Source organism: Pezoporus wallicus, unplaced genomic scaffold (assembly GCF_028554395.1).
Source record: "Pezoporus wallicus isolate ANWC-B61680 ecotype Strahan unplaced genomic scaffold, APGP_CSIRO_Pwel_v1 contig_10187, whole genome shotgun sequence".
In the NCBI taxonomy this organism is placed as follows: domain Eukaryota; kingdom Metazoa; phylum Chordata; class Aves; order Psittaciformes; family Psittacidae; genus Pezoporus; species Pezoporus wallicus.
Window position 1 is genome coordinate 66,830 of NW_026636878.1, and position 24,327 is coordinate 91,156.

A 24,327-nucleotide genomic window follows, 5' to 3' on the forward strand; every position below is an offset into this window, starting at 1 on the left:
CCCTCTCTTGGGGTCAGCAAAGGCCCTCTCCCCAGAGCAGAGCATGCAGAGGCTTGGCAAGGTGCTGGCACAGAGCTTAGACGCTCTCCCCACAGGACACTGCAACCGATGTGCTGACCTTCCCCAAGCCCAGCCACGGGCTCCGTCGGCAGAAGAGGGACTGGGTCATCCCTCCCATCAACTGCCCCGAGAACGAGCGGGGGCCCTTCCCCAAGAAGCTGGTGCAGGTACGTGGCCCCGTAGGGATGGGGCACGGGGTGCGGAGGGGGGGCCCGTGGTGCGGGGACTCCTCTAAACGCGCTCTGCCTCGTCACCAGATCAAATCCAACAAGGACAGGGAGACCAAGGTTTTCTACAGCATCACGGGGCAGGGGGCGGACACCCCCCCCGTGGGGGTCTTCACCATCGAGCGGGAGACGGGGTGGCTGGAAGTGACGAAGCCGCTGGACCGGGAGGAGATCGACAAATACATCGTGAGTGGGGGGCCAGGATGGGGGGACGGGACGGTCCCGGGGCCGCGCGCAGCTGACGGTGCCCTCGCAGCTCTTCTCCCATGCCGTGTCAGCCAACGGGCAGCCTGTGGAGGACCCCATGGAGATCATCATCACCGTGACGGACCAGAACGACAACCGGCCCGTCTTCACCACGGTGTCCCACAGGACCGTGCTGGAGGTGGCTGAGCCAGGTTAGGCTGATGCCACCGAGCAGGAGGCAGTGAGCAGATGACAGTGAGGGGATGTAGGAGATGTCACCGGTAACTACCTGCTCCCAGGCACTGCCATGCTGTGGGTGCTGGTTACTGACGCAGATGACACGGTGAGCACCAGTAACAGGGTTGTGGTGTACTCCATCCTGCGCCAGACACCAGCCCAGCCCCAGCCCCAGATGTTTCCCATCAATAGCAGCACTGGGGTGCTCTCTGTGGCTGCACAGGGCTGGTGTCACGGCTGAGCCCTGGGTACATCCTGCTGCCCCCCAGCCCGGCTGTCACCCCATTTGGGGGTGACCCATTCTCTCGCTGCAGGCGGTCCCCAAATACACCCTGGAGATCCCAGCAGCTGACATGGAAGGTCACGGTCTGCAGGCCCCTGACACCACCCTCACCACGGTGCAGGTGAGGCGCTGAGCCCACCCCGGTGCAGCTGGGCAGGGTTAGATTGCGGTGCTGATGGCGCTGGGTCCCGGCAGCTCCAGGTGCCCGGCTGGCACCGCGCCGGGCGCTTTCCAGGGCTGGCAGCACCGCTGGGGCTGCTCCTGGCTCCTCCTTGCCAGGCTCTGGTCCACCAGCCCCGGGGCCGTGGTGCTGCGGAGCGTGGGTGCCGGTGGGGCTCCGGGGTGCACCTCCCAGGGGAAGCCACCTGCTCTGGCTCGGCCCAGCTGGGGAGGAGCGCGCAGTCCTGCTGCGGCCCTGCGCTGGGATAGCAGCATCCAGCCCCAGCAGCTCCGTGGGGAGAGGCCGCGGTGCCAGGAGGTGTGAGCTGAGCGGGGATGGCGTCCTGCAGAGTGCCACCGGCTGCGGGGCCTGGGCTGAGCAGGATGGGGGACAGCCAGGTAAGCAGCCGCGTACCCCTGCTCACCTTCGTGCCCCTCTGGCATCCCTGCTCCACTCAGCAGCCAAGGCCTGGGGCTGGGAAGGCAGCAGAGCTGGTGCTGCTCCAGGCGGGCAGCCCCAGGACGTGCTCCCATCCTGCCAGCACAACCGGGGGGGGGGGGGGGGGTCCCGGAGGGGAACGGGCCCCGGAGCCCCCAGCACCACAGCCCCTGGCAGCTCCTGAGTGCCTGCAGGGTTAACATCCGCCTGCCCGTGACGTTGCAGGCAGGGAAGGCTGCCGGGACACAGGGCAACCGGGACACGGGGCTGCCGGGACACAGGGCAACCGGGACACGGGGCCGCTTTCTCCCTGGGTCCAGGCCAGCTGCTGCCGCCATACCGCGGCCCACCGGGACGGGTGCGTGGTGAATGGGGAGGCTGGCTCTGCCCCAGGCAGGACCCTGGCAGGCACCCACACTGCAGAGCTGAGCCCCACGGCACGGGAAGGATGTGGGCACCCGTGTCTGGGCGCAGCAGGGATCTGTGGCTGTGCTGAGCCAGCCCTGACTGCGCAGCCACCGGCTCATAGGCTGCAGGGAGGGGGCACACAGGCAGCTGGACCAGGGCCCCCCCGGATTGGGGCCGGGGGGACACCAAGAGGCAGAAGGTGGTGCCAGGAGGCATCCCAGCCCTGCTTACCCTTCTGACCCAGGCCAAAGGCATGTCCGAGGCGGTGAACGGCTCCCTGACCACGCACGTGCTGAACACGGCCACGGGGCTGCCGGCAGCCGGCCTTGCCCTCAGCCTGTCCCTGCTGCAGGAGCCGGGGCCGCAGTGGATGGAGCTGCTGCAGAGGTAGGAGAGCCAGCGGCAGCGACATGGGCAGAGGGTGCTGCTGCCCGGCCCCCCATAAGCCCACAGACTGCTCAGCCCTCACACCAGGGCTAACGGTGGTCCTCTGGTGATGGACAGCATCGCGGCAGGGCTCGCTGCTTCCCCTTCAGGTGCACGGATGAGGATGGCCGCTGCCAGCCCCTCCTGGCTCCAGGGCAGGCCAAGGCTGGCACCTACAAGCTGCACTTTGAGACAGCAGCATACTGGCAGCGCCTGGGGCACAAGAGCTTCTACCCCTTTGTGGAGGTACAGAGTGGAGGGAGCAGGGGACAGGGGTTTGGGTGCCGTGGCAAGGCTTGCAGGAGCACCACACATGCTCCAAGCACCCCAGCTGGGCCCCAGCATGGAGAGCCCAGCTGCTGCCTCCTCACTCTGCCCTCCAGGTTGTCTTCACCATCACAGACCCGGCCAAGAAGCTGCACATCCCACTGCTGATCAGTCCCTACTCCTACACAACGTACCGGGGCAGCTAGGGGACAGGCACGGCCTTCCTCCCTCAGGGACACAGCTCACTGGGGGAAAATTATGCCACCAACACCATTAAAGGCTTCAAACAGCACCATCTGTCTCCAAAATAAGTTGCTTTCCTGAATTCTGGAGGGGGAGAGGAGGAGAGCCCCAGGCAGCACAGCCAGGGAGTCCAGCACAGGAAATAAGGGGACTTGGGGGGGGGGGGGAGTGTGTCCCTGCTCCCCGTTCTGGCCTGGCTCTGGTAGGTCCCTTGTGCAGGCTGGCATCAGATGGGTACAGCAACAAGTCCTGCGGGGCCCTGCCCCAGCATGGGGTTTTCCAGGGGCTTGAAGCCCAGATTGTCCAGAGGGATCCCAAAGGCTGTCAGCTTTGCCTCGAATGTCTGCAGCATGTCATTGTGTGCCTGCAAGAGAAGTGTCCCCCTGGTCAGCCCGAAGCCCAGCTCCAAGGCAGCCCCTTTGTGCCTGGGTATGGGTCCCTTGTACCCCCCTCCACCAGGAGGGACCCCAACACACCTTCATGTGCCAGGCAAACAGTAGCCTGAGCTGGGTCCTGCCTGCCCAGGGCATGAAGCTGCTCAGCTGGCCTGTTATGCATCCGTTCCCCCCCACTACGGGCAAGGCCTGGAGGAGAACATCCCATTTCCACATCCCGATCCCCCCCCCCCCAAGCTGCAGCCATCACCTAACAGCCCCCATCCCCTTCCCTCACCTTGCAGACCCGCGCCAGCTGGAGCTGCAGGTCCTTGATGGTGGCATTCTTGGAGTTGAGCACGTCCTGCAAAGGGAGAGGGTGCATTGGGCAGTGGCTGCCCAGCCCTGGTGGCACGGCTGGGCTAGCACCGGGGCCCGGCTCCAGCAGAGATGCACACAGCAGGGCCTGGCAGGCAGCCACCAGCCTGTGCCCTCCGAGCCAGCGCTGACAGGGACAGCCAGCACCAAGGGACAGGGACCTCCCGCACCAACACCGCGAGTGCCAGCACAGCCCTGCCGTCATCTCTGCCCCTCTGCAAGGGGGACACAACAGCAGCACGCGCTCTCGTATCACTGCCTTGCCATTGCGGCACCAGGGGGATTACAGGGAGAGGGGCTCCCTGAGGAGATGCTGGAAGCAGCTGAGCAGAAGAATTCCAGGACCCCAGCAGCTGTGGGAGAGCTTCCCAGGAATGTGTTTTGCTTCCTGCTGCTGTGTCACCTGCTAGTAGGAGACACATCCATCCTATGGCCCCAGGGCTTTGGCTGCTGCTGTGCTCATCCCCAGGGCACGCTTTGCAAGAGGGTGAACACAAGCGTCATTGCTGCCCACCACAGAAAGCACTTGTAAGGGGACAGGCTGGTGACAGATGAGCAAGAGGGTACCAGGATGGTGGCCAAGCCGAGTGTGGAGCCCACATCTCCTGCATCTCCACCCAATCCAAGTTAAGTGCTGCTTCTCCGGTTACGTCTGCGGCAGGCTCCAGGAATGTGGGTCTCCCAGCCTCCGCGCCAGGGCTTTCTGCACAGGTATTTTTAGCAGGGCAGACTCTGCAGGGCGCCTGGGAACCCGTCTGCACTGTCTCTGCAGCCAGGGAGGCCAGGCAGGGTCCCCCAGCTGTGACTCCCCATGCACAAGACACCCTGGGTCGCTGGTGGCCCTGTATGCAGCGGCTGTTCGGCAGCACCGTGCTGGTGAAGGCTGCTTGGCCTGGTGCCATTCTCCTCAAACCAGGCCTCACCTGAGGGACAGAGCAGTGCCAAACCCCGACACCCACGTGCTCCGCTCTCGAGGGAGAGCTGGAGTGCCCTGCGGCACCATGCATGGCCCTGGGAGTGCCAGGAATGGGTGATGTGGCAGCTCCAGCCATGCAGGATGAGGGACTCACAGGCTCCAAGGTCTGCATTCAACCCCAGGCAACCTCTGCCCACCCACGCCAGCCTTCACAGGTACCTCCACCTTGTGTGAGACCAGGGTGAGGGCACCCTGGTCGAGCTTGGAGGCAGCAAAGACCTCACTGAGCTCCACTTCCTTTTTCTCCAGGATGTCAAGGAGTCCCGTCAGCTTGCGTTCCAGGAGCAGGTTCTTGAACCCCGTCTTCTGCTGCACCTCATGAATGGCTTTGGTGAACTTCTGGTAGAGCTCATCTCGCTCCACTTGTACCTGCTCCCCAAAACACAGCCCACCTTTCACAGTATGCTCAGGACCCCCAGCAAGGGCTCTTCCTGCAAACAGGTATGGCAGCTCAGCCCTGCTCCAGCAGGAGCCTAGCTAATCCCTATGGCACCAGAAGGCAGGTGCTGCAGCACTGCTTCCTTCCCTCTCAGGATGGTACCTGCACTTCTGCTGCCACCTCCCCTCTGGGTATGGGCCACCCCCAGCAGCCCAAAGGGCTGAGGGACTCACTGCAGCTCTGTTTTAGCCCTCAGAGAGGGCCCCACAGCACATGGGGGTCTCTCCTCCCCTTCCTGCAGCTGGCAGCAGTCCCTGGCTCACAGCTAGTTAGCAAGTGTCCTAATTAGGACACAGTCTCTCCTCCAAAGCCTATTTCTGAATGCACTGAATATGTTGCTGCCTTAATGATGGATTGTTTAACGAGGCCTCAGATCAATGTTCATATTCCTGGGGATTTCTATGAATTGCAAATGAGCTTCCTTCTGCCTCCACAGATTTATCTGGGTTAGCTGCAGGGGGAAAGGCTGGGTCAGGAAGAACTCAGCTAACAGGACTCATCCTGGTACAACAAGCGATGTGGGAGAGACCCCTGAACACCAGCAGAAGGAGGGAAGAAGCTGGGCTGGGGCTGGTGGCCCGTGACAATCCCTCTGCCCCCAAGGCGCTGCTGTGGTCACAGTCCCTCACCAGCCAGGCAGGGACCGCCGGAGCGTGCATGATTGCTTAGCAAACTACAAGGCCAGGCCTGTCTGCTGATCGTGGGAGAGGCCAAAGCTGGGAGAAGCTTTGTTGGGAGCAGCAGTTATCACACAGCTCTGGATTAGAGCTTTGCAAAGCCCTCGGCTATGCACACTGTTGCTAAGCCCCTGTGCTCAGTCCCCTGCAGCAGGGACAGGGTTTGGAGAGGGAAGTGGAATGCCCAGACCCACATGCAGCTCTCACCTTCCTGAATCTCTGCTCCAGCACCTCATGCTCCCATTGAAGATCCTTCCATTCCTTCTGGGTGATTTTCAAATGGGCTTTTGCGTTCTGCAAGCGGGGACAGACAGTTAAAGAGCAAGGGTTTCTCTGGGAGGTGTGGGAGATGTGTTCTGGCACAGGAGGAGAGTGACCAGCAGAGACATGGTGGGAAAAGACAGGAAGCAGCACCCATGCCATCTCTCTGCCCTCTACTCTGGTTTCTCAGAGCTGTGAAAATCCCATCTGAGATCTCACAAGCACTCGGCCAAGCTGAAAGGGACTGACTTTGCTCAGTGACCCAGACAAGCTGAGTGGCAGAGGTCAGCGCTGAGTGACTCCCTCCAGGAAAGCCAGGGCAGCTTGGGAATGGACAGGGCTGGCCACTCACCGTTAGGGCCTCCTTGTCCTTGTCATAGCGGACCAGCTTCTTCTCCAGCTCAAAGATTTGCTCCTGGGCCTGCTGCAGGGACTCATTCAGCTGCTTATTCTGGAGCAGCGCATCTGCCTTCTCCTTTTCCAAGCGATCTGTTCTAATCTGTAAGTCCTCGATCTGCTCCTGTTCTTGGGAACACAAGTGCCAACTCCCAGGGGCTGCCCAGCTCCTCAGAGCTTCCCCCACTGTCAGACACGCTCCTGCTGCTGGCCCAGCAAGCACAACTCCCTGTGCTGAAGAGCTTTGCTCATGTAACAGCATACAACCTTCAGGAGACCAGCAGCACCTGCACCACCAGCTGGGCACTGGCCAGACCTGGGTGAAATCCTCCCAGGACCACCCCCATGGTGGCAGGGTGGCACTCTGCAGGCCAGGCTGGTGGCAGCAGGGGTGCAGGCAGTACCTTCAGCAGGCTGATGAGCTCCAGGTTTTTAAGGGTGATGTCGTTGTAGTAGTTCTTCATGTCATTGAAGGCCTTCTCATGGTTCCTCATCAGCTGACTGATGTGGCTGTTCTTCCTCTCTTCCACCTCATGGATCTCAGTCTTCCTTCGCAAGTCGAGCTCGTTCCGCAGCACATGCATCTTCTCAGCATACCTGGTCTCAATCTCTGGGGGAGAGCAGAGGAGCTGGGTGAGGCCCTCCTGCAGACCTGCTCCGTTACCCAGCACCAGGCTGAAGACGAGGCCCCTGTTAGCAGCATCACCACAGCGGCCACCAGCCTGCAGAGCAGTTATACTGGGACCACGCAGAGCAGAGCCCAGAAATAGCATCCTTGGAAAGAGGGCATGGAAAAGCTCCAAGTCAGCCCGTGAGAAACCTGAAACGTCCCCCGAGGAGGACGGCGGAGTGAGGACTCTGCAAGGACTCCTCCAGCCACCTCATTGCATGGAGAAGATCTCCAGCCACAGGTACGCTGCGTGCACCCTGCAGCCCACAAGACCGGCATCCGATCTCATTCTGTTTGTGTGATGCTGGGGGTCTGCAGAACTGGCCAGAACTAGGGGTAACCATCCCTCTTTCTACTCGAGGCTGTGCTGGGAGGCTCAGAGGAGCCTTCCCCAGCGCACTGACAAAGGGAGCTCATGCGCGTCCTGACCTCTCACTTGTCTCTCAAAGTCGTTGCACAGCCGAGTGATCTCCTGCTCTTGTTTCTGTTAGGGAGAAACCACGTGTTAGAAACAGACAACCAAATCCTGAGTCAGCCACAGCCTGAGGGATTCCCTCCTGCTCCCTGGGAAAGGCTCCTGCTGTGGCACCGATCCCACATTATCCATGCAAACAGCGTCCCATAGGTTCTCCAGCTGCTCTCACAGATCCCTCCTCCTCTTCACAGGAGCTGCCCCAGAATCCCTCCTCCCTGTTCCTGCACTTTCCAGTGCCTTCAAGTGCACCCATTACTGGTGCCTGTGGAAAACCCCATCACACCCCATGGAGAGAGCCAGAGAGGCTCCTGCTCACATACTGCGGCTGGGAGCGCTCAGCCTGCAGCCCCACCACCTCCCTGTGCAGCAGAGGCACCTTACACACAGCTCCAGCCCAGTCGGGGACATACCAGGTCCTTGTTTTTCAACACTGCCTCGTTGGCCAGTTCCTGCTCCTTCAGCTCCGCTTTCAAGGAGCACTTCTCTTTCTGCATCTCCATCTCCTGGGCCCAGTGATCCTTCTGGGCCAGCTTCATGGACAGCATGCCCCCTGCCTTCAGCTCAGTGAGGTTTTCCTGGTGCTCGTACAGCAAGTGTTTCACCTTCTGCTTGTAAACCTAAAGACAAGCCACAGACCAGTTGAGGGGCTTCAGCAGGAGACACCCAGAGCTGGGATATTGGCTGAGATGCTCCTGGATCACATCCCACTCAGCTCCTCCTCCTCCTCTTCCCTCTCCTCCTCAGGACTGCCAGAGGCTCACCCTGAGCACCTCCCAGCCCTCTCCTGCCCCACCTTGATCTCCACTTGGTGCCGCTCCTCCGCCTCCTCCATCTGGCGGTCCTTGTTGCGCAGCTCGGCTTTCTTCTCCTCCAGCTGCCGGCGGGTGATGTCCCAGAAGGTGTGCATCTTGTCACGCTCCAGCTGGAAGTAGTTGCGCTCTTCCCGCTCGCGGTCCAGCTCCTCCCGGAGACGCAAAACGTGCTTCTCCAGCTGCAAAGGGGAGAGGGAGAGTTAGGGAGGGGACAGAGAGGTCTTAAGGGAGGTGCCTTTGCAAGACATCCATGGCAAACTGTGTTGCAAACCTGGCAGGACACAGTGGCAGTTACTGGGATGGAGAGGAGGAGAGAAATGGAGGACCCCTGACCCAGCCTGGGCTTGACAGAACCCATCAGGCTCTGGAAAAGCAGTAATACAAACTTATCCTACTGTAGACAGCCTGAGCTTAGGTATTCTGAGTATTCATGTCCAGTAACACCATTCTCAGGTGTCTAAGTGCTCCTGAATTATAGAGTCATAGACTCATTTAGGTTGGAAAAAGGCTTTGAAATCATTGAGTCCAGTCACTAACTCAGCACTGCCAAGTCCATCACTAAACCATGTCATGAAGTGCCATGCGTCTTTTATATAAATACCTCCAGGGCCAGTGACACCACCACTTCCCTGAGCAGCCTGTTCCAGTGCTTGACAACCCTTCTAGGGGATAAATTGTTCCTCATATACAATTTAAACCTCTCCTGGCACAACTTGAAGATGTTTCCTCTTGTCCTACCACTTGTTACTTGGGAGGAGAGACTAACCTTCACCCCACTACATCCCCCTGTCAGGATGTTGCAGAAAGCAATAAGATCTCCCCTCAGCCTCCTTTAGTCCAGGCTGAGCAGCACCAGGTCCCTCAGCCGTTTCCCATCACACTTGTGCTCCAGGCCCTGCACCAGCTCTGTTGCCCTTCTCCGGCCCCACTCCAGCACCTCAATGTCTCTCTTGCAGTGAGGGGCCCAGAACTGAACACAGGATTCAAGGTGCAGCCTCACCAGTACTGATTATCAGCAATATAAAAGGGATTTGAAGCAATGGAAGGGCAGCAGCTGCACCTTCCCCTCTGCCTGCCCTCCCCATGCCTACGGGAGCCTCCTGCCCTGGGAGCAATGGGACCAGGAGTGCAGCAGGCTGCAGTCACAGAGCTCTGGGCTGAGCCATCACCCAGATGCTGGGGTTACGCAGTCAGGAAGAAGGCAGCAAGGCACACGGCTAGAGAGCAGAGCACCCCAGAGCAGCGGCAGGGAGGGTAGGATGAGGTGGCTGCTCCTTCCTTTCCCACCCATAGCCCAGATGGGCGTTAGGCAGCAAAGGGAACCCAGCTGCTTGTCTCCATCACTCTCTGCCACCTGTTGTTGCCAGAGACAGGCACTGAGCAGGGGTCCTGAGAGCAATGCTCTCCTTCCCAGGGGTGGGCTGGGAAATGGGGTGTCTCTCACCTCCCCTTTGGTCATGTCCTCTGGTGCCAAGGCATCCTGCACTGCCGGACCTTTGCTCGCAGCCCCTTTATTCCTGACATTCTTTTTGGGTGCCTAAGGAAAGATAAGAAAAATCACAGAATCAGAATGTTTTGTGTTGGAAGAGACCTTAAAGCTCCTGCAGTTCCAACCCCTGCCACGGGCAGGGACACCTTGCAGCTTGCTCCAAGCTTCTGTGTCGAACCTGGCCTTAAACACTGTCAGGGATGGGGCAGCCACAGCTTCTCTGGGCACCCTGTGCCAGCGCCTCAGCACCCTCACAGGGGAGAGCTTCTGCCTAAGAGCTCATCTCAGTCTCCCCTCTGGCAGGTTAAAGCCATTCCCCTTGGCCTGTCCCTACATCCCTTGTCCCAAGCCCCTCTCCAGGTTTCCTGCAGCCCCTTCAGGCACTGGAGCTGCTCTCAGGTCTCCCCTTCAGGAGCCTTCTCTTCTCCAGGCTGACCCAGCCCACACACGAAGCCCCTCACGGCCGAGGCAGAGGGGAGCGATGGACCGGGAAGACTCCTGAGGCGTTCGCAACCCTCCCAGGAGCGGGCCGCGCCCCCCTGCCCGCACCAACCCCCCCCCTCGGCTCCAGGGACCCTTCAGCAGCGGGTCCAGAGCCCCCCATGCACCGGTCCCGGTCCCGGTCCCGGTCCCGGTCCCGCTCTCACCATGGCGGCTGCCGCCGGCGCCGCAGTCTCCAGGCAACGGCAGAGATGATCTCGCGAGAGGAGCGCGCCAGCTCGGACACGCCCCCTAGCAACGCGGCGCTCCGCCCTAGCAACGGCGGCGGGGCCTGCTCCGGACCGGGCCCGGCGGGGGCTCCCCGGTGTCACCGGGCCCGGGGCCCCTCCGCCACACCGGGAGCAGCGTTCCGCACCCTCGCCCCGGCCCCGCCGCTGTTCTCCTCCCCGGAACCCTGCACCGGCTCCCCCCCCCCCCCGTGTGTTTGTGTGTGTGCCCCACGTGTCCTCCGCACCCCCGACCCAGTCCCCTCCGCACCCCCGGTTCAGCCGTGCCTGCCCCCACCCCGCCCCGTTCCCTCCTCTCCCGCTGTCCCCGGTCCCGGCTGGCCCGGTCCCCGCCTGCCCACCCCCCCCGGCCCCCGCCCCGCCCCCGGCCCCGCCCCCGCCGCGGCGGGCAGGACCGTGCGGGCTGCGGGCTGGCACCGGGCCCGCCCCGCCCAGCACCGGCACCGGCACCGGCCCATGGCGGCTCCGGGAGCGGCCGACACCGCAGGTGAGGCCGCGGGGGGAGCAGAGGGGGAGGGCGGATAACGGACCGGCGCGCCCATCACCGCGGCCCCGGCCCGGGCGGCTCTGAGCCTGCAGCGGGCGGAACCGGGCCGGGCCCCGCGGGGCGGGAGCGGGGGGGGAGGCCGGGGTGCACGGAGAGATGTAGGACGGGAGGGGGGGGAAGAGGGGTGTGTTAACGGGGGTGTGTGCAAGGGGGGTGTAACGGGGGTGTGTACGCGGATGCAGCGGGATGCGGGGGGCCGGGGGGGGTACGGAGGGGTGTGCGTGCAAGCGGGGCGCAGACGTGCACGGGGCGTGCGTGTACAGCCGGGTGCGGGTGCACGGGGCCGAGTTGGGGGTGCCCGAGAGCTGCGGTGGGGGCCGAGAGGCTCGGGATGGGGACAGGGGGGGGTCAGGCGGGAGGCTGAGATGGGGGAGCAGTGGGGTGCCCAGGGGGTGCAGGGATGCAGTGGGACAAGCGGCAGCAGCGGGATGTCCGAAGGATGTAGGGGTGCAGTGGGGTGCCCAGGGAGCACGGGGAAGCAGTGGGGTGCGAGGCCAGGGTTTGGGGTGCCGGTGGCAGGCTGAGGCACACTGGAGGACCGCGCAGAGCCCCGGTACAGACGTGCCGGTGCTGTAGGAGGGGTGTGGAGGGCTGGGTGGGTGCTTGGGAACAGGGTGTTGGCCACGCTGGTGGGTCCCCGGTATTACAGAGGGCTGCGGCAAGTCTCTGGATGGTGACACAGGTGGCTCCCGCACACACCGTTGCCTCCCACAAGTGCCCTGCATTACGGTTGCACCGCGTCCCGCGTCCCGGTGGCAGCCCCGGGGCACCGAAAGTTTGGCAGCCGGGCAGGGCTATCAGGATGGGCAGCAGCTGGGAGCGGGGCCGCCGCCGGTGGGGTGGCTGGAGCCGGCTACCGCCGGGCTCTGCAGTTTAACGTGAGTCAGCAGAGCGGCTGTGGCAGCGGCGAGGGAGCCCTGACACCGGCTCCGCTCCCCACAGGCAGCCGGTGAGCCCAGGCTGGAGCGGGGCGGCGTGGCCGGTGTCGTGGTGTGACCATGCAGGCGGAGGCCCGCGGGGATTTCTGCGGCAGGGAGCAGTGTCCCGGTGGGTGGGGATGTAGGGGACTGCCGGTGGTGGGGGGGACACACTCCATAGGGTGACAGCACCATGTCACCCACCGGTGCTGGGTGGTAGGGTGGTGAAAATAGGCAGGAGCACACGGCACCTGTGATCCGATGGGAGCTCTTCCCAGTGTTGGAGTGGGGTGAGGACCCCATTTCCCGACTGGAAGGTGCTGGGAGTGTGGGGTGCCTGGTCTATCTCACCTTGTGGGGTCAGAATGTGGTAGAGCCAGTACTGGGGCACGGGCACCCTGCAGCTTAATGTGCCAGAGCCAGGAACTTAACACCCCACAATGCCCCTTTACCCATCCCAGCTCTTTTGGGTTGGGGACATTTCTATTCCCTGTCCCATTGTCACCATCCTGGGGGGACAAGGAGATGCCTAGCCCATGGTGAACCCATCCCTATGCTGTCTCACCCGGTGATGGCAGGGCCTGGTGGCACGTGGTGCCAGGGTGCAGCCGGGTCCATCCTCCCCCAGCACCAACCTTGGGTGCGCCAGGGGTCTGGGTGCTGCTGCAGCGGGCTCACGGGGTTTCCTGCCCTCCTTCGGTGTCCATCCCCACGCCACCACCGCAGGCAGACAAGCCGCCCTTGTCTGGGCTCCAGCACAGGCCGCGCTTTTGTCTCTCCGACACAAAGGGGCTGCTCGGGGCGGGGGGCGCGGGGCTGTGGCTGCCAGCACATGGCCCTGGGCAGCTCTGCCTGTCCCACCGGGGGAGGCCGCTGTCCCCGTCCCCTTCACCCGGGCTGCCCGTGAGGGCTGGTGGTGCCCTGGGATGGAGCTGTCATCACCGATGTGACACATGCCGGAACTGCAGAGCTCGGCAAGGAGACTCTGGTCCCGGAACGCCCAGCGGGGACCCCCACCCATGGGCCAGCACAGCAGCCCCCCGGGGCCCCCACAGAGGAGCAGGGCAGCATCCCCATCCCCAGCGCTGGCCTGCTGCAGGTCACCGAACGCCGACGTGAGTGCGGCCCTGCCTGTCCCCTGCCTGTCCTCGAGGTCCCCTGCCTGCTCCCGGCGTCTCTTGCCAGCCCCTGGGGTCCCCTGCCTACCTTTGGCGTTCTTGACAGCCCGTGCGTCCTCTGCCTGTTCCTGAGGTTCCTTGACAGCCACTGGGATCCCCTGCCTGCTCCTAGTATCCCCTGTCAGTCCCAGGGGTCCCTTGCCTGTCCCTGGGGTCCCCTGCCTGCCCTCAGCACCCCTTGAGGTTCTCGCCAGCCCCTGGGTCCCCGGGCAGCCCCAACCGGTCACCTTCCCCCACTGACCCCGTTATCCTCCCTGAGCACGAGCCCTCCCTACCCTCTCCCCGAGTGCCCCCCAGCGCCTCCCGACCCTCGTCGTGGCGCCGGGCCGGGCAGCGGGCAGGTCCCGAAGCGCGGCCGCCGCCCGCAGAGCCCCTGAGCAGCGTCTCCTCGCTGGAGGTGCACTTCGACCTGCTGGACCTGACCGAGCTGACCGACATGTCGGACCAGGAGCTGGCCGAGGTCTTCGCCGACTCCGACGAGGAGAACGCGGCCGGGGAAGCTCCCGGTGGTGAGCGAGGGGCCGGTCCCGGTCCCATCCCGCTCCCAGGTCGGTCCACCCGCCTGAGCCTCCCGTCTGTCGCGCAGGGCTGCAGCCGGTGCCGAGGGCCGGGTATCTGCGCTCGCCCTCCTGGACCCGAGCACGGGAGCAGGGCCGCGAGAAGAAGCACCTCAGCGACCCGGAGCTGCCGCCGGGACCCCCGGACGCCTTCCTGCCCGCCGACCGGCCGCGGGAGCCGTAGGGACGGCGCCTGCCCCGGGGGACGGCCCCGTGGACCCGCTGGGACCGGCCGCTTCGTTCCGACACCGCTGGAGCCCGCCCCGGCCCGCAGGACTGTCAGCGGGGACCGGCCGCGGGGAGAAGCGGCCCGCAGTCCCGCGGGGGTGCCCGGTGCACCGGCGCCCCCACAGACCCGCGGCGGAGCGCGGCCGGTGCCGGGGCCTGCCCGGTTCTCATGTAGCAGTGCCGTGTTCCGGTAAAACCGAGCGACCCACCACCGCCGCGCCTCCGCCCGTCTCCGCCGCTGCCGGGGAGGGACGCGGGGCTCCCGTCGGGCCCGGGAGCACCAGGAGGGAGCGGAGCCGGCCAGGGGAGGGGGGTAGAAGAGGGAGCCCGGCTCGTACCGGTGCCGCGCTGCTTTGCCCCCTGCCAATGGCACTCGACACCGGAGCCCCCGTCCCGCTGCCCGCCCCATCCCTCCACGCCAAAGCAGGGACACGAGTGCTGGGTTGAACAGAGGCTCGTTGATGCTACAGGAAACCCGGGTGCTGCCCCCGACTCAGCAGCGCTATCCCGGTAACGTGTGGACGTGGAAGAGGGTTTCCCCTGGCTCCTGCCGCCCTGCCCAGCCCGTGGGAGCTCGGCTCGGGCTGGTTGCGGTGCAGCCGCGGCTCTGGCTCAGCCGGTAACACTGCCCCATGACACGGGACCCCTGCCTTGCCTGCACCTGCCCCTGCCCCTGAGCTCCAGGCACTTCTGCTGTGGGTGGGATCAGTGCTGGGAGCTGCTGTGGGTCACCAATGGGGTCCTGTTTCCCCCTGTAAGGAGCAGCTGGGGTCTGCAGTAACCCCCACACACCCCATCCCCTCTCATCCCTCAGGGCCCCCAGCGCTGCTGTCCCCACAGGCAGAGGGTCCTGAAGCCAGGAGCCACCCTGGCCCACAAGCAGCTGGGGGGGGGGGATATGTCTGTCCCAGGGTGCCATGGGGTGGCCGTGGGGCCTGGCTCCCCCCATCAGGGCTCTGCCTCCATGGTGGAGTCCTGGAAGAGGGACTGCTTGCGCAGGCTCAGCCGCGTGCACTTGGGGCAGGTGGTGGAGTTGTCGTAGTAGCAGTCCCTGTGGGGAGGGGACAGCAGCGGTCACCCCACACTGTGAACCCCCACCGGTGCCGCGGTCACGGCCACCGCCACGTGTGCCGTACCTGTGGAAGACGGCGGAGCAGTCAGTGCAGACCGAGGTGTGGCTGTCGAAGGGGAAGAGGACGTCGCCCTCCTTGCAGAGCTCACACACGAACCCTTTGGCCTGGCAGCGCTGGGGCAGGAGCACAGAAGGTCCCAAAGCTGCCTTAAGGGGACCCCACCAGCCGCCCCAGCACGGCGCTGGCCCCACAGGAGCCATGCTGTGGGTCTGCCCCGTGGCTCACCTCGCAGTCCAGCTTGATGTGCTTGGCAAAGAGGGTGTGTATCTCAGTGAGGGAGCAGCTCAGGCGACCGGCCTCGATATCGATCAGGTCCTGCAGCGAGTACATCTCGTCGTTCTCCACAAAGTGCTGCCGGTCCTGAAGCTGCAGGCAGGGAGCCTGTCACTGCTGTGCCTGTCACCCCTGTGCCCATCACTGCTGCACCAGGCTCCTGACTCCCCCTCACAGTCCCAGAGTCCCCCCAGCTCAGTCCTGACCCCTGGGCCTGACCTGCAGCAGCAGTCGTGCCTCCATCGCCTCCTTGCAGGTGATGAAGTAGGGCTTCATGAGCAGGATGTCCTGGCGCAGCTTCTGCACGGGGACAGGGCAGGAGGGAATGGGAATGGGGATGGGAGTGGGCACAAGACAGAAAAGGTTGGTGGCAGAGGCAGGATGGGGACAGGTACAAGGATGAGATGGGGATGGTGTAGGCATGGGGTAGTATGAAGATAAGAGATGGACATAGGGGTGTGATGGGGACAAGTCAAGCTCAGTCAAATTCAGACCTGCAGCAGTTTGGGCACCTGCTGTCCTGACTCCCACCCCTACCCTTTTCCACGTCAGTGGGACCCAGCAGGTGCTGAGAGGGCTCCCCTCTCCCTCCTGCTCACCCCATGCTCCCATTGCTGCCCACCCTGCCCAGCCCCAGCCCCAGCCCCAGCCCCGCACGGTAGGGTCGGGTGGGATCCCCCCCATCACTCACCCGGATCTCCACCAGCTCCTCCACGTAGTTGAAGAGCAGTGGGTTGATCTCCCGCAGCTTCAGCACAGGCCGGGACACCATCAGCGCCAGGTACCGCATGCTGCAGCGCGACACCTGCACGTCCGCAGCCACCATCACCCCATGGCCACTGGGCCCCATCCCTAGGGACACAGCCCTGGGGACACGGCCCCCACAAAGTGACCTCTGTCTACCCAGCCATGCAGTCCCCAGGGACCCCCATGACAAGGGACATGGCCCCAAGGTGATCTCAACCCAGGGACGTGGCCCCCAGGGACCCCCACGATGAGGGATGGGGCCCTACAAGTGACGTCCACCCAGGGATGGAGGCCCTGGGATTCCCCTGACCACAGTCACAGCCCCCGGGGTGCCCCCAGGCCCCCTCCCGGGGCACCTTGCGGGGCTCGAAGTCCCAGTTGTGGATGGCACGGGCGGGCACAACGGCCAGGTCATTCCAGTGGCAGCTGCTGCAGTAGTAGAGGCCTGTGTAGTCGCACTGCCGGGCCTCGCTGGGCACCCCCCCTGCGGCGGCACGCACCGGCACACATGTTGGCACAGGTACTGGCACCAGTGCCACACCATGCATTGCTCACCCCGCGCCATGTCCTTCCATGGACGCACAGCAGCACCCCAAACGTCACTTTCCCATGCACTGTGAATCCCCCCCAGCCCCGCACAGCCAAGAGCCCCCCATCTCCCCATAGCTCACAGCCACACACAGCCCCCAGAGCCTCAGCCTTCAGCTCCCCCCCAAAAGAAGCCCAGCCCCACATCCCCCAGCCCCAGACAGCTTCCCCCAGCCCCACAAAGCCCCCAAGGGAGCCCAACCACACACAACCCCAGCCCCACTGTGCCCCAGCTCCACCCTGCCCATACAGGCTCCAGCCCCATGCAGTATCACCCCCCCCCCCCCCAGCTCCACACATCCCCATTCCCCAGCCCCAGGCAGCCCCAGCTCCACAGAGCCCCCCCCACAAGGGGGACTCCAGCCCCACGCAACCCCAACCCCGCTGTGCCCCGAGCTCCACCGAGCCCCCATACAGGCCCCAGAGGAGCCCAGCCCCACTCATCCTCCAGCCCCCAGCCCCGTGCCACGTCGGCGCAGCCTCACGCAAGGAGACGGGGGCCCGGCACTCGGCGCAGCGGTAGTCCTGGCTGTCCAGCCCGCTCTCGGGGCAGATGCTGAGCTGGTACTCGGCCTGATGGCTGACCTTGGCCCGCACACAGGGCTTGCTCACCAGGGGCAGGCACTTGCTGTGGCACCGGTAGTAGCAGCCTGGAGGGGGCACAGACGGATGTCAGCGTGGGGCGGGAACGTGGGATGGATGTGAGGGCTCCCTGGGGTCCCAGCCCCACCTGTGCAGGTGTACCAGGTCTGGATGAGGCCCCAGATGATGGTGCTGCACTTGTCACACATCTGCTTCACGCTCTTGCTCTTCTCCTTGTAGAAGCGATGCTCCAGCACCACCCGGATGTTGGGCTCATCCTCGCCGGGGTCCTGCGGGCGCGCGTGGGGCCGTCAGCCTGCGCCTGGGCGTCCCCACACCGGGGACACCTTCCCCCCGTGGCCCGGTCCCGGCCGCACCTTCAGCTCCTGCAGCTTGAGGCGGAGGTGGATGAGCCGCACCACCGCGTCCTTCTGCTGCTCCGAGTGCTCAGGCAGCGCCAGGATCACCCGCTTGCACTCCTCGATGGCCTGGCGCAGCTGATGCACGTCCGACGCCAGGATCAGGCCCTGCGGCACGGCGGGGAGCAGCAGGGTGAGCCCGGCAGCGCGCACCGCGCACCCCCACAGCCCCGCTCCCCCCCCGGCCCCGCGCACCACGGGGCGGGAGAAGTGATCCTCGGCCAGGCCCAGGTCCAGCGCGCTCTCGGGGTCCCCCGAAGACGGGTCCAGCCGCTGGCCTGCAACGGGGCCAAGTGCCAGCGGGCGCCGGTGCCGGTACCGGGCCCGTGCGGGGCGCGGGGGGTGGCAGCACCCACCTGGGTCCGGGTCCCCCCCGTCGGGCCGCTCCTGCGGCGGCGGCGGCTCGGAGGCTTTGTCGAAGGGGTTGAGGTGCGCCTGGCGGAAGCGGGCCAGCCGCTCGTCGTACGCCATGGCCCTAAGGGACGCGGCCGCCGCCTCAGCCACGCACCCGCACCGGCGCCGCGGACAAACCCGCCCCTCCGCCGCCGCCCCCGCCCTGCCCCGCACCGCCCCATCCCGGCACCGCGCCCCCGCCCGGCTCCCGCCCGGCCCCCGGTACCGGCACCGCCACCGCCCGCCCGCCAGGGGGCAGCGCCCTCTCCTCGCTCACCGCCCCGCCGCGCTGTCGCCCCCTGCCGGCCGGAGGATCACACCGCGCACGGGCGGGGCACACGTGGGACGCGGCGGGGACGCGGAGGCGCGACCCACGGGGACGGCCCCCGCACCCAGGTCTGCAGAGCCCCCACCCCACGGCGAGCGGTGCCTATAGCCCCCAGACCATAGCTCGTGTCCCTATAGCTCCCGTCCCGATACACCCAGCCCCATAGCTCGTGCCCCTATAGCTCCCGCCCCGATACACCCAGCCCCATAGCTCCTTGTCCCTATAGCTCCCGCCCCGATACACCCAGCCCCATAGCTCCTTGTCTCTATAGCTCCCACCTCGATGGACCCAGCCCCATAGCTCTTTGTCCCTGTAGCTCCCACCCCGATACACCCAGCCCCATAGCTCTTTGTCCCTATAGCTCCCACCCCGATAGACCCAGCCCCCTAGTTCTTTGTCCCTATAGCCTCCACCCTGATAGACCCAGCCCCATAGTTCTTTGTCCCTATAGCCCTCACCGCTACAGCCCCCAGCCCCATAGCTCCCGCCTCTACAACCCTCAACCCTCCCCCGAGATCCCACAGCACAGCCCCTCTCCCCGCGGGGATCCGTGGGGGGTTGCAGCTGCATGGCAGCAAATCCTGGCCCCGCACTATGGGTTCAGCCCTGCACCCAAGCAGGAGCTGGGGGGCTTAGCGTTGTTTGGGGATGTCCTGGATCCCCCAGACCCAGGCACAGCCCTGGGGCAGCACTGCGGGGTACCATGCCCCCAGCTCAGTTTGTGGGGGACCCTTGCCAGCATGGAGAAGGGTGACAGTGGGGACAAAGGCACAGCCGGGCAAGGCGGCACCCCCCCTCCAACCCCAGATCTGTGGGGCAGGAGGATGCGGGACGCCACAGGGAGGCTCAGTGCATTGCCACGGCCTGGGCACGTGGAGTCCCCATAACCCTCTGAGACGGGCATGGCTGTGGGGGGGGTGCCCTGGGAGCAGAGGGTGTCCCCACCCCCATCGCTGCCCCCCCCCCCCCCCCCCCAGGCACAGGCAGGAGGTACCTGGACAGCAATAAATTTATTGAGTATTCAAAAAAAATAAAAGACACGACCCAGTCAAAAAAAACGAAAAGGGGGGAGGCGGGGGGGGGGAGGGGCCGAGCCGGCTCGGGGGGGGGATGGGGTCAGGAGACACTGAAGGGGTGCGGGGGGAGCCCGGCCGGCGCCCGGGGGTGCAGCAGCGCGAAGCCAGGGAGGCTGCGGGCGGCAGAGGGGGGCATCGGGCATCACTTGGCGCCCTGCGCCTCTGACTCCTCCTCGTCGTCCTCGTACATCTCGCCCTCCTCCTCGGCCGTGGCGTCCTGGTACTGCTGGTACTCGGACACCAGGTCGTTCATGTTGCTCTCGGCCTCGGTGAACTCCATCTCGTCCATCCCCTCGCCCGTGTACCAGTGCAGGAAGGCTTTGCGGCGGAACATGGCCGTGAACTGCTCCGAGATGCGCTTGAAGAGCTCCTGGATGGCCGTGCTGTTGCCGATGAAGGTGGAGGACATCTTCAGCCCCCGCGGAGGGATGTCGCAGACGGCCACCTTGACGTTGTTGGGGATCCACTCCACGAAGTAGGAGCTGTTCTTGCTCTGGATGGCCAACATCTGCTCGTCCACCTCCTTCATGGACATGCGGCCGCGGAAGACGGTGGCCACGGTGAGGTAGCGGCCGTGGCGCGGGTCGCAGGCAGCCATCATGTTCTTGGCATCAAACATCTGCTGGGTGAGCTCGGGCACGGTGAGGGCCCGGTACTGCTGGCTGCCGCGGGCCGTCAGCGGCGCGAAGCCGGGCATGAAGAAGTGGAGGCGAGGGAAGGGCACCATGTTGACCGCCAGCTTGCGGAGGTCGGCGTTGAGCTGACCGGGGAAGCGCAGGGAGGTGGTGACCCCGCTCATGGTGGCGGAGACGAGGTGGTTGAGGTCGCCGTAAGTGGGGGTGGCCAGTTTGAGGGTGCGGAAGCAGATGTCGTAGAGAGCTTCGTTGTCGATGCAGTAGGTCTCATCTGTGTTCTCCACCAGCTGGTGGATGGAGAGCGTGGCGTTGTAGGGCTCCACCACCGTGTCCGACACCTTTGGGGACGGCACCACGCTGAAAGTGTTCATGATGCGGTCGGGATACTCCTCCCGCACCTTGCTAATGAGGAGGGTGCCCATGCCGGAGCCGGTGCCGCCGCCCAGCGAGTGGGTCAGCTGGAAGCCCTGCAGGCAGTCGCAGTTCTCACACTCCTTCCTCACCACGTCCAGCACCGAGTCCACCAGCTCGGCCCCCTCCGTGTAGTGCCCCTTGGCCCAGTTGTTCCCGGCCCCGCTCTGCCCTGCCGAGGTGGGGAAAAGAGGCACCGATGGCTGCCGGCTCCCCGGTGCCCACGCCAGGGAGGGGACAGGGCGCTGCCGCCGGCGGCATCGGCGAGATCTGAGGCCGGGGTGGGGTGGGAAGTCGGAACTGCAGAGGTTTGGCAGCGAACCGGCTGTGCCGGGCCCCACGGCATGGGAGGGCGTGCGCCCGCCGAGCGCCCCGGGCACAGCGACGGCCCGGGAGGGGAGTGGGGCCGCGGGTGTCAGCGCCCCCCCCACCCCAGGGACCTACCAAAGATGAAGTTGTCGGGGCGGAAGAGGTGTCCGAAGGCGCCCGAGCGCACGCTGTCCATCGTCCCCGGCTCCAGGTCAACCAGGATGGCGCGAGGCACGTACTTGTGAGCTGCGAGAGAGCCCGTGCTGGGGGGGGGGGACCTGCTGCTGACCCCCAGCCCACACTCATCCTGCGGGGTCCCATGGGGCTGGGGGTGTGTGTTGTGTCCCCCCCAGCCATGGGGTCCCACGGGGCTCGGTGCGTGTGTTGTGTCCATCAGGGGCTGGGTGCTCACTTCTGTCGTCGTGTGTCCCCCCCCACATAATGGGGGTCCCACATGGCTGGATGCACGGTTCCCCCCCCCCCAAACTATAGGGCTCCAAAGATGGGATGCACGTGTCCCTGCTCCCCTCCCGGGGCCCCCGGGGGCATGTATCTTGCATATATCTGCCCCCCCCCCCAACCTGCCCCACCCTGCAGACCCGGGCATGGGGGAGAAAGGGATGTTGGGGTTCCCCCCAGGCCCAAGGTGGGGGTGCCCTGCCTGAGGGGTCCCGCGGGGTCCTGTGTGTCGCTTACAGGAGGCCTCATTGTAGTAGACGCTGATGCGCTCCAGCTGCAGGTCCGAGTCACCCACGTAGTTGCCGCTGGGGTCGATGCCGTGCTCGTCGCTGATCACCTCCCAGAACTGGGGGGGGGGACAGGGATCAGCGGGGGGGGGGGCACCGGGTACCGGGAGAGGGGCACAGGGACCCGGGGGACCCCTCATCATCACCCCTCCCACACCCACCCGCGGGGCGCCCCCTGGCGGCGGGGCGGACAGGGCGCTGTCCGCGGTGCTGAAGGGCGGACAAAGGCGCGGGGAACGGGCGGGGCCCTTTGTCCGCCCGGTGCGGCGGGAGCGCGGGTGGGGGGCAGCGGAACGGGGAGGGGGGGGAGGTCTTTGTCCGCCGCCCGGCTCCGCAGCAGCGGCGGGGCGGGGCCGCCGTTACCTTGGCGCCGATCTGGTTGCCGCATTGCCCCGCCTGGATGTGGACGATCTCCCTCATGGTGCTGCCGGGCCGGGTCGGAACAGGATGGGAGCGGGACCAGGAGCAGGAGCGGGAGCGGCACCGGGAGCGCGGGGGGCGGCCCCGCAGCCGCCGCCTCCTTTATAGCAGCCTCGCGCCGCACCGGGCCGGGCGCTGACGTCACCGCCGCCCCGCAACCAATCGGCGGCCGCCGCCGCAGCGCTGCAACAGCCCTGCGGCACCGGCACCGCCGCCCGCCCCGCCCCGCCCGGCCCGGGGACCCCGGCACCGCGGGCACCGGCGGGGGGGATCCCGCACCCGGGCCGCGGGGCAGCCCCGGTACCGCGGGGGGGGGACCCCGGCGCCCACGGGAGGGGACACGCGGCACGAACCGGCCACAGGGACCACGCAGCAGCGGCGGGAGCGCCCCGGGGCGGCGGCGGCCGGGGGGGGTGACACCCCCCCATCCGCGTCCCGCAGCAGGGGTGGAAGAGGCAGGGCCCGGGGAGGGAGGGAGGGGGGGGGGGGCGCTCCGGGGGGGTCCCCGGTGCCAGGAGCATCCCCCCGGGGCCGGCCGGGCGGTGGCGGGCGCGGCCCGAGAACAAAGGCGGCGGTGAGGGGCGCTTTGTCCGGGCTGTGCCCCGCACCGGCCCCGGCGCCCCGCCGGCCGCACCCCGCCGCGAGGCCCCGCGGCCGGTGCAGGTGGCAACCGGGAGCAATCGAACGTGGAAGAGACGGTGGGGCCGGAAAGTGGTCCCCAGGAGCTGCACGGCGGTGCCAGCCACGGCATCAGTGCAAAGAGCCTTTATTGGGAGCCGCGAGTCCCTGAGCCCGCATCGGGTGCCAGAGCCGGAAACCCCGCGGTGCATCCCATCTCATCCGTCCTTCTGTCCCGTGGTGGGGCGGCAGGGCCAGTACCGGTGTCCCGCTCCCTACCAGGAGCACAGCACCATCTCCCGCAGCGTCCGCCGAAGCTCCTGGCTACGGAAGGCATAGATGAGGGGGTCAATCACAGAGTTGCAGATAATGAGGATGAGGAAGAGGTTGAAGTAGCTGAAAAAGCAGGTGCAGAAGGGGTTGGTGGGGCAGGTAACGATGAGGATGAGGTGGAAGAAGAAAGGGCCCCAGCAGATGAAAAAGACGCCCAGGAGGATGGTGAGGGTGACGGCTCCTTTGAGGCTGCTGCCACGATAGACTGCAGGCTGCTTCTGCTGGCTGGAGATGCTGTGGAGATGGTGTCGGGCCAGGGCAAACATGTGGATGTAGAGCACCAGCATGAGGACCAGCATGAAGAGGAAGAAGCTGATGAGGCAGAGGAGGATGGTGGTGTTGTGGTAGTAGGTGATGAAGACTGTGCTGGAGACCGTGCTGGCGAGCCAGATGCTGGCCATGGTCACCACAGCCCGCTGCAGCGTCATGATGCTGTGGTAGCGCAGGGCATAGAAGATGGTGATGTATCTGTCCACGGCAATGACCCCCAGGAAGGAGAGGGAGGACACGACGGAGCTGCAGATGAGCATGTCGATGATGTCGTCCATGTGGCGGACGATGCTGGTGTGGATCACCAGCACGCCATGCTCCATCAGCAGCATGAAGAGCATCTCCACCAGGTTGCTGATGCTCACCAGCATGTCGGACACGGCCAGGCAGCAGATGAAGTAGTATGTGGGCGAGTGCAGGTTCCTGTTCTTCAGGATGGCGGCCACCACCAGCAGGTTCTCCACCAGGCTCACCAGCCCCAGTGTGAGGAAGAGCTCATTGGGGATGTTGAGCCCCTGGCACCAGCCACTGCTGACCCCAGCTGTGGCATTGCTCTGGTTGCCCTCACTGCTGTTCCAGGGCTCACGCAGCAGACGTAGGGGGGCCAATGTTAACATGGCCCCAGCTCAGCCCCAGGGCCCCCTACAGCATCCGCACAGCCCCAGAACCCCCGTTGTGCCCCGCCACGATGCCTGCCAGCGCTGCCGAGGGGACGCAGAGGAATTGGGGATGCAGGGTTCCCGCCCCCTACCCCCCCCCCCCGCCCCGGTGTCACAGCTGCTTCCTTGCCAGCTCTGCCCAGTGTCCTGCTGCCACGCACCCACTGGGCCAGGGTGTTGAGGAAGAAAGGGCCCTTTCTCTGCCCCACTTTAAAGCCGGCTCCCGCGGCTCCTCCTCCCGAGGAGGGTGGTCACCTGCATGACGGTGGCACCCTGGCAGCGGGATGAGCTGCTGCAGAGGCCGGGGTTGCCGGACCCCCAGCACAGCCCTGGGGAGTCATGGGCTTGGG

The 24,327-nt window shown here is 65.5% G+C and overlaps 6 protein-coding genes across 9 annotated transcripts; 2 read left to right on the plus strand and 4 right to left on the minus strand.

Moving 5' to 3' along the window:
* The first annotated feature begins 1,490 nt into the window (after nucleotides 1–1,490).
* Nucleotides 1,491–2,984, plus strand: LOC130595331 (5-hydroxyisourate hydrolase-like). 2 transcript variants are annotated; one of them, XM_057401949.1, is made up of 4 exons: nucleotides 1,491–1,551; nucleotides 2,244–2,386; nucleotides 2,536–2,671; nucleotides 2,809–2,984. In XM_057401949.1, exons 1-4 carry the CDS (start codon nucleotides 1,537–1,539, stop codon nucleotides 2,896–2,898), a joined length of 384 nt encoding a protein of 127 aa, XP_057257932.1. In that variant the 5' UTR covers nucleotides 1,491–1,536; the 3' UTR covers nucleotides 2,899–2,984. The 2 variants fall into 2 exon arrangements, with proteins under 2 accessions (XP_057257932.1, XP_057257933.1); XM_057401950.1 differs by lacking the exon at nucleotides 1,491–1,551 and adding an exon at nucleotides 1,919–1,949.
* Nucleotides 2,985–3,113: 129 nt separating this feature from the next.
* GAS8 (growth arrest specific 8) lies at nucleotides 3,114–11,174 on the minus strand. Of its 2 annotated transcripts, XM_057401960.1 has the most exons (12): nucleotides 11,156–11,174; nucleotides 10,530–10,635; nucleotides 9,838–9,930; nucleotides 8,375–8,572; nucleotides 7,992–8,198; nucleotides 7,536–7,590; nucleotides 6,841–7,046; nucleotides 6,393–6,560; nucleotides 5,987–6,073; nucleotides 4,823–5,032; nucleotides 3,608–3,673; nucleotides 3,114–3,299 (listed from the first exon to the last, which is right to left on the minus strand). In XM_057401960.1, exons 2-12 carry the CDS (start codon nucleotides 10,530–10,532, stop codon nucleotides 3,162–3,164), a joined length of 1,431 nt encoding a protein of 476 aa, XP_057257943.1. In that variant the 5' UTR covers nucleotides 10,533–10,635; nucleotides 11,156–11,174; the 3' UTR covers nucleotides 3,114–3,161. The 2 variants fall into 2 exon arrangements, with proteins under 2 accessions (XP_057257943.1, XP_057257942.1); XM_057401959.1 differs by lacking the exon at nucleotides 11,156–11,174 and having other exon boundaries at nucleotides 10,530–10,675.
* On the plus strand, nucleotides 10,962–14,248 carry DBNDD1 (dysbindin domain containing 1). 2 transcript variants are annotated; one of them, XM_057401966.1, is made up of 5 exons: nucleotides 10,962–11,097; nucleotides 12,100–12,204; nucleotides 13,043–13,189; nucleotides 13,621–13,761; nucleotides 13,839–14,248. In XM_057401966.1, the coding sequence occupies exons 2-5, from the start codon at nucleotides 12,156–12,158 to the stop codon at nucleotides 13,991–13,993; spliced, it is 492 nt and encodes a 163-aa protein (XP_057257949.1). In that variant the 5' UTR covers nucleotides 10,962–11,097; nucleotides 12,100–12,155; the 3' UTR covers nucleotides 13,994–14,248. The 2 variants fall into 2 exon arrangements, with proteins under 2 accessions (XP_057257949.1, XP_057257948.1); XM_057401965.1 differs by having other exon boundaries at nucleotides 10,986–11,097; nucleotides 12,104–12,204.
* Nucleotides 12,403–18,309, minus strand: DEF8 (differentially expressed in FDCP 8 homolog). Its single transcript, XM_057401962.1, has 12 exons — nucleotides 18,136–18,309; nucleotides 17,975–18,057; nucleotides 17,738–17,887; nucleotides 17,509–17,650; nucleotides 17,264–17,428; nucleotides 16,547–16,674; nucleotides 16,135–16,248; nucleotides 15,663–15,743; nucleotides 15,396–15,536; nucleotides 15,174–15,283; nucleotides 14,937–15,088; nucleotides 12,403–12,414 (listed from the first exon to the last, which is right to left on the minus strand). The coding sequence occupies exons 1-11, from the start codon at nucleotides 18,248–18,250 to the stop codon at nucleotides 14,986–14,988; spliced, it is 1,332 nt and encodes a 443-aa protein (XP_057257945.1). The 5' UTR covers nucleotides 18,251–18,309; the 3' UTR covers nucleotides 12,403–12,414; nucleotides 14,937–14,985.
* A 1,260-nt stretch (nucleotides 18,310–19,569) lies between these two features.
* Nucleotides 19,570–22,191, minus strand: TUBB3 (tubulin beta 3 class III). The gene is made up of 4 exons (XM_057401961.1): nucleotides 22,041–22,191; nucleotides 21,628–21,736; nucleotides 21,067–21,177; nucleotides 19,570–20,794 (listed from the first exon to the last, which is right to left on the minus strand). The coding sequence occupies exons 1-4, from the start codon at nucleotides 22,095–22,097 to the stop codon at nucleotides 19,719–19,721; spliced, it is 1,353 nt and encodes a 450-aa protein (XP_057257944.1). The 5' UTR covers nucleotides 22,098–22,191; the 3' UTR covers nucleotides 19,570–19,718.
* A 679-nt stretch (nucleotides 22,192–22,870) lies between these two features.
* MC1R (melanocortin 1 receptor) lies at nucleotides 22,871–23,978 on the minus strand. Its single transcript, XM_057401963.1, has one exon. It carries the CDS (start codon nucleotides 23,933–23,935, stop codon nucleotides 22,991–22,993), a length of 945 nt encoding a protein of 314 aa, XP_057257946.1. The 5' UTR covers nucleotides 23,936–23,978; the 3' UTR covers nucleotides 22,871–22,990.
* Between the last annotated feature and the right edge of the window lie 349 nt (nucleotides 23,979–24,327).